General features: G+C 49.9%; 1 protein-coding gene across 15 annotated transcripts in view; it reads left to right on the plus strand.

Moving 5' to 3' along the window:
• The window catches only part of AFAP1L2 (actin filament associated protein 1 like 2), a 96,889-nt gene that overhangs the window by 51,048 nt on the left and 31,964 nt on the right, over positions 1–13,877 (plus strand). For all 15 annotated transcript variants that reach the window (XM_072805215.1, XM_072805210.1, XM_072805212.1 and 12 more), the window contains 2 exons: positions 5,591–5,719; positions 12,440–12,514. In XM_072805215.1, the coding sequence (XP_072661316.1) occupies positions 5,591–5,719; positions 12,440–12,514 (204 nt within the window). The remainder of the gene's footprint in view (positions 1–5,590; positions 5,720–12,439; positions 12,515–13,877) is intronic.

Consider the following 13,877-nt stretch of genomic DNA (forward strand, 5'->3'; position numbering starts at 1 on the left):
GGGGCGGAGGTCATCTGGAGGCGCAGCTTGGCTGTGGCCTCGGGTGCTGAATCGAGTAGTTGAACGGCCGGGCTGTGCGTGGGCCTTGGAAGCCCTGAACAAAAATCTTATTGATGGTTCGTCAGACCCTGAGCAGACAACTCTGAACTTTAACAGAGCCAGGATGGAAAGCCTGCACAAGGGCCTACAGTTTCCAGAATGAACAACACACTTATTTTTCCCTCCCTCTGCTGGAGGACGAGAGAGACCAAAGTGAGAAGGGGTAGGGGGGAGGGTGTTGGGGGTGTAGGGAAATGGGACGGGTGCCTTCCAGAGTCTCAATGAAATGGCCACATTCCTCCGAGCTCCGAGGGCTGAAAAATGTCAGCAGGGTTGGCACCCGCTAGGGCCCTGCTTTTGTTGACTGTTATTTCCTAGGGTCTGTAGCTGGGCCTGAAGGGAGCCGACCACAGGAGAATCCCCGGCCTCTACTGTGCTTAGCACCTCGTCAGAGCCTCAGACCTGCAAAGGCTGACCCTGACCCTCTCCGGGAAGGAGCTCATGCCCAGCCCGGAATGCAGACTGGGCACGCTCAGAGACGACCGTGAACAACTGGCCATGATAGGAAGGCCTCTCAGGAGACAGGCTGGTTGCTGCTGGTTGTGGGCTGCTCCGGAGAGAAGGGACCTGGATGGGCCTTGAAGGATGATGCAGATCTGCAGAGGGATAGAAATGCCATCCCCAGGCCTTGGGGCCCTGGTTCCTGGTCCTGTATTTCTTCAACATGGGGGCTTACCGTTCACCTAGCACTGCTGTTTTAGAGGAAAAGGGGAGCGTTTCTCTGCTTTCTTGGTGCTTCTCCCACTCCCCCTCCTGCACCCCCCTATCCCCACCACCACCCATCTGCCTGGCCCATCATTTCCCAGTGGCAGGGACCACAGGCCTGTGTCTGATGGCATTCTGCAGCTCTCATTCACCCAGGGCATCTGAAGTCCCTGCATCTAGTGGAATCATCACCAAGTCCCACGGCCAGGCCGGCTACTCGTCTAGAGCCGCCCGCTGCCCCTTGGCCAAGCATGGTGGAACAGGAGGCAGGGGTCGTGATCCAGAGAAACCTCCCTGACTCCTTGGGAACGGGATGACAGATAGCAAATACTTTGACTTGGACATACGTGGATTTGAGCCCCAGTGCCATTGCTACTATGGTTGGGCCTCGGAGCCCATTCCCATGCTGTGCCTTTGCAGGGTGGCGGGGAGAATTGGAGGTGGCAGGGCACAGGGTCCTGCGTGGCCCCACCCCCGCCACCTGTGGTTCTTGCACCCTTGCTGAGCCTGACCCCAGATTCCACCCCCTCCCCATTACCCAGGGGTCCCCCGAGTTCCAGTGGAGCCCGGGAGCCCTTAGGAGAGGCCGTGGTCTCCGCTCCACCGGGGGTGGGGCTACACAACAGAAGACACAGCCCACCTCTCCCCTGAGCCATGAGCTTGGCGAGGCAGAGGATCAGGCGGGCACGGGTCAATAGCTCCAGCTACTACCACTCGAGTCCAAGGTCTCTAAGTGGACACCCCCACCCTTGGCCCATCCTGGGCCCAGCAATCCAGCCAATCAGCCCTAGCGGTGGGCCTGATGCAGGCACCTCCTGAGCCTCCTCACAACCTTGCCCCCAGCAAGCCCGCCCCCACACCCTCGTCCTCCTCATCTGCCCTGCCTCCCCTCCTGGTCCCCTGGTCCCCTTCCACTGTCCTCCCCACCGCTTGTACTTACTCGATCTCTGGCGTGTTGGGCCAGCGATGGGCATGGCCTCCCCATGGCCTCCCCTGCGGGACAAGCACAGGCTCCATAGCAAAGCGGAGCAAGCCTCGTTGCCCGCCTGATCTTCACTTTGCAGTTCTGGCCTCGGATCTCCCCCCACCCCCACCCCTTCCCCTGTGCTCCGTGCGCCCGGAGGTACCGACAGACCTGTGGCTTCTCAAATATCCCCCGTGCTTTCAGTGTTGAGTTGTCTGAACATCTCTCTTCCTTTTCCTAAAGTGCCTCTGCCTCTTCCCCGCGAACTCCTATTCATCCTCAGTGGCCAGCGTATAAATTCCTCCTGCACATCACCCCTGAGTTTGTGTCGTGGCGCCTTCCTGATCCTTGGACACATTCCTGAATCACTTCTCTTCTCACCCTGTGTATTCACGGCCCCCCTCCCCAGACATGGCACTTCTGGAAAGACGGGGGACCTCATCTCGGTCAACTTCGTCTCCCCAGAAACAGGCACGACACTCTTTACCCTTTGGCCCCGGTACATATTTGCAAGCTTGCTTGAAAATAAACCAAAGCTGTTTTCCAGGAATCCGGCAGCTTTGGGGAATCACTGAGGATGTGAAACTGAAGACACACTGGAGTTTTAGTGCCTTTTTCTTTTTTGTAAGCGGAAGTAGCAGCAGTAACAGCCTGGAAGGGATCAGAAGGTCAGGAAAAGCGCAGCTTGAGATCCTAGCTGCTTCGCAAGGCCCGTTCACTTTTCCACATCCCCTGTAGCTGAGTTCAAGGCTCGGTGTCATTTCCTCAGATTTATCCTTTGTTTTCCCTGCTTTGACTTCTTTAAACTCACTGCTTTTTAGCTTGTCGAGTTCCTGCAGCCAACAGGAAAGTCCTGAATAGCTGTTCAAAAAAATACTCAAAACCAAACAAAAACAACCTAAGGCCTTGCCCTATTGCACCTCTTCCCAGAAGCCTTCCAGGCCTAGGAGTCTTGTCTGATCTCCTCTCACGTTTTTTGACGTGAAGTTTTGGTGGTGTGCCTTGGTCTGAATGTAAATCTCATCCCTCGGGCTGGTCTCGCTCTGCCTCTGTGCTTGCACAAGGCAAGAAGCACACTGTCCGGATCCATTTTACTTTCCTGGTTGGTTTAGGCCAAGGGCCCAGCTAAGTGCTGGGCACATCCTAAGGTCCCACCGTCTTGACTGGTGGGCTCTGGGAGCTAGCTTTTGCTGGCACCCTTTCAAACCCCACTCCATTAAGAATCTAATCGGTTTTAAGTAGACTCGGCAAAGGCCAGTGGCCTCTTGCAGACCCACTCTTTCAATACTGAGGAACAGGGCCAGAGACTCTGCTGTTGGCCCAGGGCCTTTCCTAGGCAGAACTACCCAAATGTGGCTTCCTTCTGGCCTTATCTGAACTCTCACCATCTATCCATCTCTTCACTGGCAGAGATGAGGGCCACCTTCCAACCCACCCTCCAAGCCATTGGCTGCATGCAGCATCTGGGCTGCTGGCTGCATTTTACCTTCACTTGGCTTTTGGCAAGCCAGATGGGAGTGGACACACAGCCCTCTGGGGAGCTCGTTTTGTTCTTCATTCTTTACCAGGACCTTGAGAGGGAGCGTGGAGCTTTCTCTGCTGCTTCTCTGGCTTTGGCAAACTAGAGTTTCCCTCAGGAGCATCCTTGCCAGGAAGAGAGTGCTCTGATTATGCGAGGCGGTGCACACCCATGTGGGCGAGTTGGCTGACCCTTGTATTTGATCTGATAGTAACGTGTGCTGGCACTGCCTTCCTCTGAAACAAGCAAATCATCACCCCCATCTCTTCTTCCAGCTCTCCCAGCAATGGCAATATTCATTCCAGGGAGTCTGGATTTATAGGAATGGGGTTCAAAGGCTATGACCGTACTGAGGTCCAAGGAGGGTTTGAAGAGAAAGAGGCCACTGGGCTCTCCCTTAGAACTAGGAGAGCATGAGGGCTTCTTTCTCAAATGAAGGGAGTAAGAAGATAATCTAGGGCTCTTGTTCCATTCTGGGGAGCTAGGCTTTTGGGGGATGTCGGAAGGATGCCCTACATGGATAGAGGCATCCAGTGGGGTGTTGCCAGTAGCTTGGTCTTAAGAGTCAGACAGCAAACAGGCTCTCTGCCCCGGGCCATGTGGGACATTTTGGGCCTTCTCTGGGCCATTAGGCCCATGTCTGCAAAGTGGGCATAATTGTGCTTATCTCTTCAACTTGTTGTGAACTGGTAGGTGCCTAGTGAAGTCATTCATTTATTCATTCATCCCATAAACATTCATTCAACACAACAGTGCAGGTGCCAAAGATGTAGTGTAGGATAGATGTCCTCTCATCGAGCTGGTAGATTTTGTCATTTATAACTTTGTGAAATGGGCAGGGCCTATGTGGTCTTCTCTACTTTCCAGATGAGGAAATGAGTTTGGAGAGTTTGTGTGACTGCTCAAAATTCCCACAGCGGGTGATACGGAACAAATCAGGACTTCTTGGCTGCCATCTTTGGGAGCAGGGCCCCAGATGTGGGCTCTGGCACTGCATCCAGACCTGCGATTCTCAGTGTTGGCTGCACACTGGAATTACCTGAGAAGGCTTCAGAACTGCTGATTCGTGGGGCACCTGGGTGACAATGTCAGTTAAGCATCCAAGTCTTAGTTTTGGCTCAGGTCATGGATCAAGCCCCACATTGGCCTCTGCATTCCACGTGGAGTCTACTTGGGATTCTCTCTCCCTCTCCCTCTGCCCCATTCATATTCTTTCTTTCTTTCTCTCTCTCAAATAAATACATCTTTTAAAAAGGAAAGAAAAAAAAAAAAGAACTACTAAGTCCTGGGTTCTACTCCCAGAGATTCTGATATCATCAGTCTGGGATGTGGTTCAGGTATCAGGATTTTTTAAAGCTCTCCAGGTGACCCAATGTACCAGGGTTGGAAAGCACAGGGTAGAAGCTCAAGAAGCTGGCTGCCATTACTGAGCATGTTTTGGAGAGCCAGCTGGGCAGCAGAGCTAAGATGACCCCATGAGCAAATACAGTATCCTATTCTTAATAGAGATTAGATCACAGATAATAACAACAGCAGCAGTGGTGAATGCCCTGCTTCTACACTGTTGTCCTCTGCACTGTCCTCTGCACTAGCATCTCTGCAAGGTGGCTCCAGTGAGAAATTGAAAGGCACTTCTACAATGGTGGAGCCAATTTGGTACCTTGAGTCCCTGGGACCAGCGCATTTGGCCAGCTTGGGAGTGATGCTGGACTCAGTTTTAGTTGAGGTGGCTTATTTACTGAAGAAACTCAGGAAGGTTTTATTTTTCTGTTTGCCCAGCTGTGGCTTCTGATGGGTCATCCATTTTTCTGTGGGGACAGCATAATCACTGTTTTATCTCCTTGGAGTGACTGTGTTTCTGTCCATGGGGAAAGATGAATAAGTGGGTCAACCACAGCATTTCATTTGATGGTTATAGGTTTGATCTGTGTTCAAGTTCCCCAAACCCGGAACTGTCCTGACTGACTTTTTATCAAGTAAGCAATCCTGTTTCCAGACTCATGGCCTGATGGGCTTGACTGGGCCGTCTTGGCCCCTGTCACTCTAGCAAATGGTAGGCCTACTGTAGGCCAAGGTCAGACATCTCAAATCCAAGGGTCTGTTTTCCTCTCCCCAGGACCCTAGCACTGAGAATCTCACCTTTCGGCTGGGCCTTCCAGGTGCTTCCAGGCTTACCCCAAACCCCTCCCACTCGGGACCATAAGGTCCATGGTGAGGTGATGCAGGATCTGAAGGCGTATCTGAGCTGGGTATTTGGAGAGAAGGCAGTGGCTATAAAGGGGGATTCTCTTTTCTGTTTCTAGCCTTGGAGCAGCTGTTGACAGAGCTGGATGACTTCCTCAAGATTCTCGACCAGGAGAACCTGAGCAGCACAGCGGTGGTGAAGAAGAGTGGCCTGGCTGAGCTCCTCCGACTTTATACCAAAAGCAGCAGTAAGTGTGGCCTGAGGGCCTTTAAGAGATCCCCATGGAAACAGAAGGGTGGTCCTGCTAGGGCCGCCATAACAAAGGCCCACCGACTGGATGACTTAAACAATAGAAATTTGTTTTCTCAGAGCTCTGGAGGCCAGAAGTCTGAGATCAAAGCATTGGGCAGGGAAGGTTCCTTCTGAGGCCTCCCTGTTTGGCTTGTAGATGGCCGTCTTCTGTCTGGGTCTTCATGACATCTTCCCTCTGTGTATGTGTCCGTGTCCAAATCTCCTTCATACAAGAACACCGTGTTACTTACCTCTTTAATGACCTCTTCTCCTACTGCAGTCACATTCTGAGGTTTTCAGGGCTAGGACTTAATACATGAATTTGGTGGAGCGGGGGAACACAATTCAGCCCATTGCAATAGTGTAGGAGTGATGGGACGTGGATGGGAGCCCAGAAATCTCTGAATGCTCAACACAGCAGCCCTGAGTGTGGTTTGAAACAAAGTGTTTTCAAAGCACTTATTCAAAGTGGAGAAGGGCAAATACACCATTCCAATAATAGCCAGCGCTTCATTGAGTATTTCCCACCTGCACACATAGTAATTGGTTTCATCTTCAAGTCACCCCTCTGAGGCTGGTGCTGTTGTTACAGATGAGGATGTTACAGATGAGGCCTGGAGAGTTTAAATTACTTGCCTGGTGTCTTATGGCCCAAAGGAAAACATAGTTTTAAGGTTGTAGATCACAGAACTCTGAGTGCAGAGTTGGGTTTTTTTTTTTTAATATTTTATTTATTTATTTATTCATGAGAGACACAGAGAGAGAGAGAGGCAGAGACACAGGCAGAGGGAGAAGCAGGCTCTACGCAAGGAGCCAGATGTGGGACTCGATCCCGGGTCCCCAGGATCACACCCTGGGCTGCAGACGGCGTTAAACCGCTGCGCCACCGGGGCTCCTATCCTTTTTATTGAGGTAGATTTTACAATCAAGGATGTAGATCTTAAGCATTCAATTCAGTGAGTTTGGCAGTTGTGTACTCCTGTGTACATACCACCCAAAACAAGACCTAGAACATTTTTATCATTCTCGAAGGTTCTTTTTGGCCCCTTCCCAGCAAACTCCTCCCCACCCCCACCCTTCACCCCAAGGTAACCGTTGTTCTGATTTCTCCCACCATACGTTAGTGTTGCCCATCCTAGAGCTGCTTATAAGTGGAATCATTTGTGTCTACTTTATGTCTGTTGTCTCTCACTCAGGGGATTTGTCCACACTATGAGCTCCGTCAGTAGTTCTTTCTGTTGCTCAGTAGTGTTCCGTTTTGGGAATACACCACAATCTGCTGATCTGCTCCCTTGTTGATGGACATGCGTGTTGTTCATGGGTTTGGGCTATCATGAATAATACGGCTGCTCTGAACGCCCTTGCACAAGTCTTCTTGTGGACATTTGTTTTCATTTCTAGCACATTCAGATTTCTTTTTTTTAAAAAAGGAAAGCTTTCTTGTGAAGTCCTGACAGTTTAGTTGAGTCTATTTTTATGTCGGATGTTTGAGAACTGGAAGTGATATTTTGGGACCGTAAGGGACCACATCTAATCCATCTGCCTCAGAGCAGCTGAAATGCATGCCGGAGGAGGGAAGTGTACCCTCTGTAGCCATCACTGTCAGGAAATTCTCCCTTTCAGCCAACCTGGATCCACCAGGCTACGTTTCAAGGGCTTTTTTCCTTTTCTTTGTTCCCTGTGGAATAAATGAGACAGAGTCCTAAAGCAGAGGCATGTTGCCTTATGCCCAGCAGCTGCCTCTTCTGCTGGAATGAGCTGGCTCTCTTAGCCTTCCATAAGAGGTGTTTTCCTTAAGTCCCATTTGTGGGCTTTGCTGCTGGCCAGGCCACCCTGTGGTTCCCAGGCTCCTCCCGGCTCCCTGGCTGGCGGCTCCCTGGCTGGCGTTGGCTGAGCACTGGTCAGCAGCACATCAAAGGTGGGAATGCTAGGTGGGAAATCCACATTACCAAGCCAGGGGAGTTCAAGATGAGTCACCTGGGCGGAATCTATCAATACAACCCTTTAAGGAGCACTTGTGGACCGTTTGGATGTGCTCTGACTTGTGATGTTTAATGATAGACGACACCTCCATCGGGAATTGGAAGACCCATGTGATGGGCCCCGACCCCTGGTTCTTGGTTCTGAATGCTCTCGGGGCCCCCTGGGTGGGGTCCCCTCTTTGGGTTAATGTGCTGTGCAGCTTCCTGTAGGATGACCTTTGTTTCACCCCAGATCTCTGCATGTTCTGCTCTGATAGAGTCAGGCCCTCCCCCCACCGTCGGTGTCTGCAGCTTGCAGGAGGCGTCCCGATGTGGACTGCCCGCAGTGCATCCCTCAGACCACCGGAAGTACGTGCACAGCCTTACTGAGACCTGTGGCTGCCACTCCTGTTCTCAGGGCTGATGTCCATTCAGGTCCTCTTCGTGCTCTCTTAGCTAGGAGGGTGGTTAGAGCAGCAGCTAGCAGCCCATGTGCATGTACACTGTGTCCCAGCACAGTCCCAATGCAGGAAATGGTGTGCACTGTGCCCCCTAGCCCCCATCCCAAGGCAGTGAGAGAGTTGTTGTCCTCATCTTCTCAACAAGGGAAACGTACACTCAGAGAATCACTTCTTTAAGGCCCACGGCCGTGAGGCACAGAGCCAGGGCTCAGGCCTGGGCAGGTGCACGTAACCGCTGTACTGCCCTCATTGTCCCATTTTCCAGATGCATCTGCACCACAGTAGTTGTGCTACACAGCACAGAATCCAAAGTCCCCCTGAAATCAAAGCATTTGTTTTCCTTCTCAGCCTCCCAGGCCTGTGTTGCTGTATTTTTTTCCAGCAAATTAGCTCAGCTTGATGGGACTTGTATGTGGAGGCAGGGTGATCATTTTGAGATAGTCTGTGGTCTACACTGGCTGAACTGTTGTTTACTCCCACACATTTTGGGGAGAGTATGTGTGAGAGAAAGAGAGAAAGTGTGTGTGTTTACCCTTTTCAAATTATCCATTTGGGTTTTCTGATCTTTTATTGTATGAGTGTAACGAGAATTTTCTACTCTCTCTACCTTTCATCTGGATGGCGAGGTCAAGGTAGGGATTGAGGTTTATCGGGAGCCAGTTGTTGGTTTCTGCTTTCAGCTGAGAAGGCCGAGGGTCCCCCAGTGCCCTGCTCAGAGACTCTGGAAAAGTGTCAGGGGCTGCCCCTCTGAGGGGAAGAGCTGCTCATGTTCTGTCTATATAATGGTAGTCCCTATCCCTCGCCCCTCCTTATCATCCAGTTCTCTGGGAAGGACCACCCCCTGCACACCAGGGTCATTCCCCAGGAGCCACACGCTCACTCAGGAGCATGCTGAGCTCTCCTTTCCAACCACACCAGTTGTCATTTCCCACATGCTCGTGTTAGTGATCCCATTATTCTCTCTTTCCCCCACCAATGTTGGGCTCATAAAGGTAGAAACAGTGTCTTCTATTTCGTCCTGTCCTGTATCCCCAGAACCTAGCAGGGTGCCCATGCCCAGTGCACTTGTGAAGAAAATGAATGAGAGAAAATTCTCCAACCCAAGGCTACTGCTGACATGGGACAGACAGCTCAGTAGTCTCCCATTATAGGGCCAAGTTCACTTGGAGCATTTCCCAGGATTGCAGATGGTCCTGAGAGCCTGTTAGCTACCAACCTGGATGGTTGGTAACCAGCACCCATGAAACCAGCACCCATGAAAACCAAAACCGTGACTAACCATGGCCTTCGGCAGAGTGCCCAAGGTGGGAGATGCAGCCTGGGGAGTGGCCAGTGTGAATTTTCTCTGCAATTTATAAGCTGCCATCTTGGGGAGGAAGCACCTGCCTAATATCTAACAGTTAAAATAAGGATAACAATATCTTGCCTTTTTTTTTTCTTTTATTTTTTTACAGGAGCATGGGCTTAGTCAACAGCAAGAAAAAAATAAATGAACATAAGATGAACATTGCACTATTTACATTCCTTCGATTCCTATTTTGATCTTTATCAGAAGCATCTGAATATTTTTATGTAGTTGCGGTTTGCCTCTGTATTCTGCTTTACATTATTTTTACATTTAGAGTTGCTGTCTGTGCACATTTCCATGTGCTGACAGTTCACGTACTTTTTCTTTTTCTTTTTTTCTTTTTGCTATTCTGAAACATCCTTTAACTGTAAATATTGGATATCTTTGTAAATAGTAGACAGAGCTACTTTGTTATTTTTCACAGCTGGGTAGTGCTCACCAGTGGATGAACAGTGATGCTTAACCAGTCTCTGATTAGTGGCATTCAGGTTTTGTAATCGGAAAAAAAAAAAGGGGGGGGAGGGTATCCCTGGATGGCTCAGTGGTTTGGTGCCTGCCTTCGGCCCAGGGCGTGATCCTGGAGACCCAGGATTGAGTCCCACGTCGGGCTACCTGCATGGAGCCTGCTTCTCCCTCTGCCTGTGTCTCTGCCTCTCTCTGTTTCTCATGAATAAATAAATAAAATCTTAAAAAAAAAAAAAAAAAAACACCTTAGGAGCACCTGGGTGGCTCAGTCAGTTAAGCGTCTGCCTTCAGCTCAGGGTCCTGGAATGGAGCCCCACGTCAGGCTCTCTGCTCAGTGGGGAGTCTGCTTGTCCCCTTCCCCACTCCACCCCCTTTTGTGCTCACTTAGTCTCTCTCCTCTCTCAAATGAATAGAATATTTTTTTTTAAAAATCATACAGCATTACAATAAACATCCTCAAATAAAATTTTGTTTATATGCTCGAGTTTAGGACAAATTTCTGGCAGTGGCAATGCTGGGTTAAAGAGTATGAACACTTGAAGAAAAAAAAATATGAACACTTAAATTTTCCTCCAAAATCACTTCCAAAATGTCTGTGTCAATTTATGTACTCTCTAGTAATCCATTTATTGTCAAAGGTGACATACTGTTATAAATGTTGATGTACCACATTTTCTTTTCACCTTTTCCCGTTACTGAGCCTTTGAGCTATTCCCCCTGTTTTAGGCTGTCATTTTTCATCCTTGTTAGTTATAGTGTTAACTTTTTCAAGTTCCTTAATATTTGAGTTTTGTACTCTAGGAAACTTAAGAGTTAGATAAAAACAGGCAATATTCATCACAATAGTTTTTCCATGCAATGCAGGAAAGGCACATGGGTTAGCTGTTTTGCTCAGAATTGCATGATGAATGGCAGGGCCTGCTGCCTCCCCCTGCAGAGGACTCGTCCTGTGTGCTGTCCTCTGGAGAAGGTACTAACCTGGCCCGTCTGGATCTCAGGCAGTGGGAGTACACCAGTTGTGGCTAACTACATTTCGATCTTATCATTCCCTCCCGTGAACTGTTGCAGTATGGGGTGACATTGCTGACTGGTCCCGCAGGCTGATGGCAGCAGATCCCTCTGGCTGCGTCCTCCCCGCGTTCTTCTGGGTTTCCAGGGCTCTGTGTTTGCAGGCCTTTTGGCTGGAGGCCGGGCAACCTGCAGTGAGATCTGCACAGATCTCACACTGTGACCTGCCTCCTTCACCAGAGGCTTGAATACGGGCACCTTGGCTGGGTAACAGGGTCTCCAACTAGTGTAGCCACAGGTTACTAGGAAATGCAAATTAAGGGGCAAAGAAAGAAATGCAGGAGGATTTCTAAGAGGAAGAGCACTAGGATGAGCTTCCTCTGCAGTCTTCTGAAGAATAGGTCTTTGGGGCATGAGAAACTGAGCAAGTGTTAGGAGACTAATATTTCTCTGCTCAGACAGGCCCTGGAAAGGTAACCTACACAGAGATGATTTTAAAAGAGGGAAGAGCTGTGTTGCTGTAGGGTTCAATCTATAGGGTAGAACAGGTGCCTGGCAGTGCTCCATATGAATACATATGAGTATATGTATTCATTCATTCATTTATTTAGATTTATTTTCTCATTTGAGAGGGAAAGAGAGAGAGTGAGAGTGCACAAGCAGGGGGAGAGGCAGATGGAGAAGCAGGCTCCTCACTGAACTGGGAGCCTGATGTGGGACTCAATATAAGCACCCCGAGGTCATGACCTGAGCCAAAAACAGACGCACGCTTAATGGACAGAGCCACCCAGGCGCCCAGTGCTCCGCTTTTATTTTTATTTTTATTTATTTTTATTTTTTATTTTTTTTTTAGTGCTCTGCTTTTAATTCCCAGCACACTCACCCCACCAAACACAGAGCTCGCGATTTGGGGGCCTCAAGCCCCCACAATGGCACCTCACCTAGAGCCATTGGGAACTAAGTTTCCAGTTCCTCAATGTGACCTCGCACACAGAGACATCACTCTGATGAGCCCGAGCAAGTAACTCAGACTAGAGTGAGAATGACTCATATGAGATAGTTTACAATTTAAATGAAATGCTAGGAAACACAGAGAAATCTGCTTGGTAGAATATGGGGCAGATCTTTGAGGTATGGGTGCCTTTCCACTTAAGACTTTTATTCCTGAAGCTATCCTTCTGTACCTATCTTTTTTCCCCTCCCACCCCCACCCCACTCCCAGGTTAGAAAACATAACAGTCAGCAACTTGGCATTTCTGTTTTTGGAAATCTGTCAACTCTATAATGGACTCTTTCAATCAAGTCAAAATGTTGTATGCTTTTACTGGAACCCATGCTAATGACAGCGTCTCTCGGGGGACACTTTCTCTCTACAAGCCATTTCCCATTGCGGAATCACAGGAAACCTTTGTCTTCCCATCTTCCCTCTGCAGGTTCTGATGAGGAGTACATTTATATGAACAAAGTGACCGTCAACAAGCCGCAGAATGCTGAGTCCCAAGACAAAGGTACTGTCTAGGACTGCTGATGGCCTGGCCAGCTTCCGGGATGGGGAGGCATAAGCTTTGGTCCCACCCACCCCCTTCCTCCCCAGCCAGCACCAGACAGCCCATGGGAGTTATTTCTGGCATTCACATTTTGGTTGATGGTATTTCGGGTTGATGTATTTTGGGATATTTCATCAGGCCACCTCCTTGCCTCTTAAAGGTCTCATGTCCCCTCTGTGGATAAGCAATCTGACCCTAAAGCCTCTCAGCTTTTCCCAGCATTATCCCAGGAATAGGAAGTCATGGTCAGATGTTCTAGGAAAGCAGTCACTGTATAGTGCTGACTCCACACCCAGCTTTATATCTTTTGGTAGAAGTCTGGATTTTATGTGCCTGTGAGAGGGGGCGGGAATAGAGAATGGAAATGCTGATGTCAGCACCTGCCTTAATATTCTAAAGTCTTGCTCAAAGGTGTTCTCTTGGCAGAACATTATATCTTAACATTGGAAGGACATATTGTGTCTCCCATGACGTCTTACTTACTCTTCTGCTCTGTTCTGCTCTCTTCTTTTCTCTGAAAACCTTCAGGAATGGGTCTGCCAAAACCCTAGGGAGGGGAGGCCCAGAGGTGTTGCAGAGCTGCGTAGTTGTAGAGGAAAGGGGATTAGAAGCCCCATCTCCCAACTCCCAAGCCTGTGACTGAAATGCAGAGGCTTAGCCAGAGGTGGGGATGCAGCTCTCCAAAGCATTCAGTCGTGTTAAGGGCTTGGCTTCAGGATGCCTGCCACCAAAGCCCCGGGGTCAGATCTGTGTGAGCCTGTCTGTCCTGGGGCTGGCCGGGCCGCTGTCTGAAATGGTCAAGCTCAGAAGAGCCTTTGGAGCCCTTTTCCTTAAGAGCACACAGAGGGCTGGTGGCCGAGTTCTCCAGTGTGGCTTTTGCACCTCCTATTCCACTGCCAAGCCTGGGGCTCAGTAGAAATTATCCACATGCAAGCTGCCACTGTGCCCAGGGCCATTTGCCTTCTGGGGAAACTGGGATGGAAAGAGCCATAATCACAGGGTCGGAGCTGGGAGCTGCTCCACATAATGACCACAGGGCAGCTCCTCTGCTCGCTAAAGCTCTGTGGCTGGGCCATTTTTGGCATAGGGCAAATGGAAGAGAGGGTGCGGAGCCTGCCCGAAACCCCAGAGCAGTTCCTTCTGAGGAATCTGCCCATGGCTCAGGCACCACTGCACCCTATTCCTGGAGGAAAAACCACATTGGCTCCTGGGACCGCCTGCCTGGGTAATTAACACCTGCTCAAATAGATCTCATGGCACATGTGACCAGACATTCCGGGGTAACGGGACCTGCTGTGAGGCTGGGCACCCCTCATCAAAGCTT

Source organism: Canis lupus, chromosome 29 (assembly GCF_048164855.1).
Source record: "Canis lupus baileyi chromosome 29, mCanLup2.hap1, whole genome shotgun sequence".
Taxonomy (NCBI): Eukaryota; Metazoa; Chordata; class Mammalia; order Carnivora; family Canidae; genus Canis; species Canis lupus.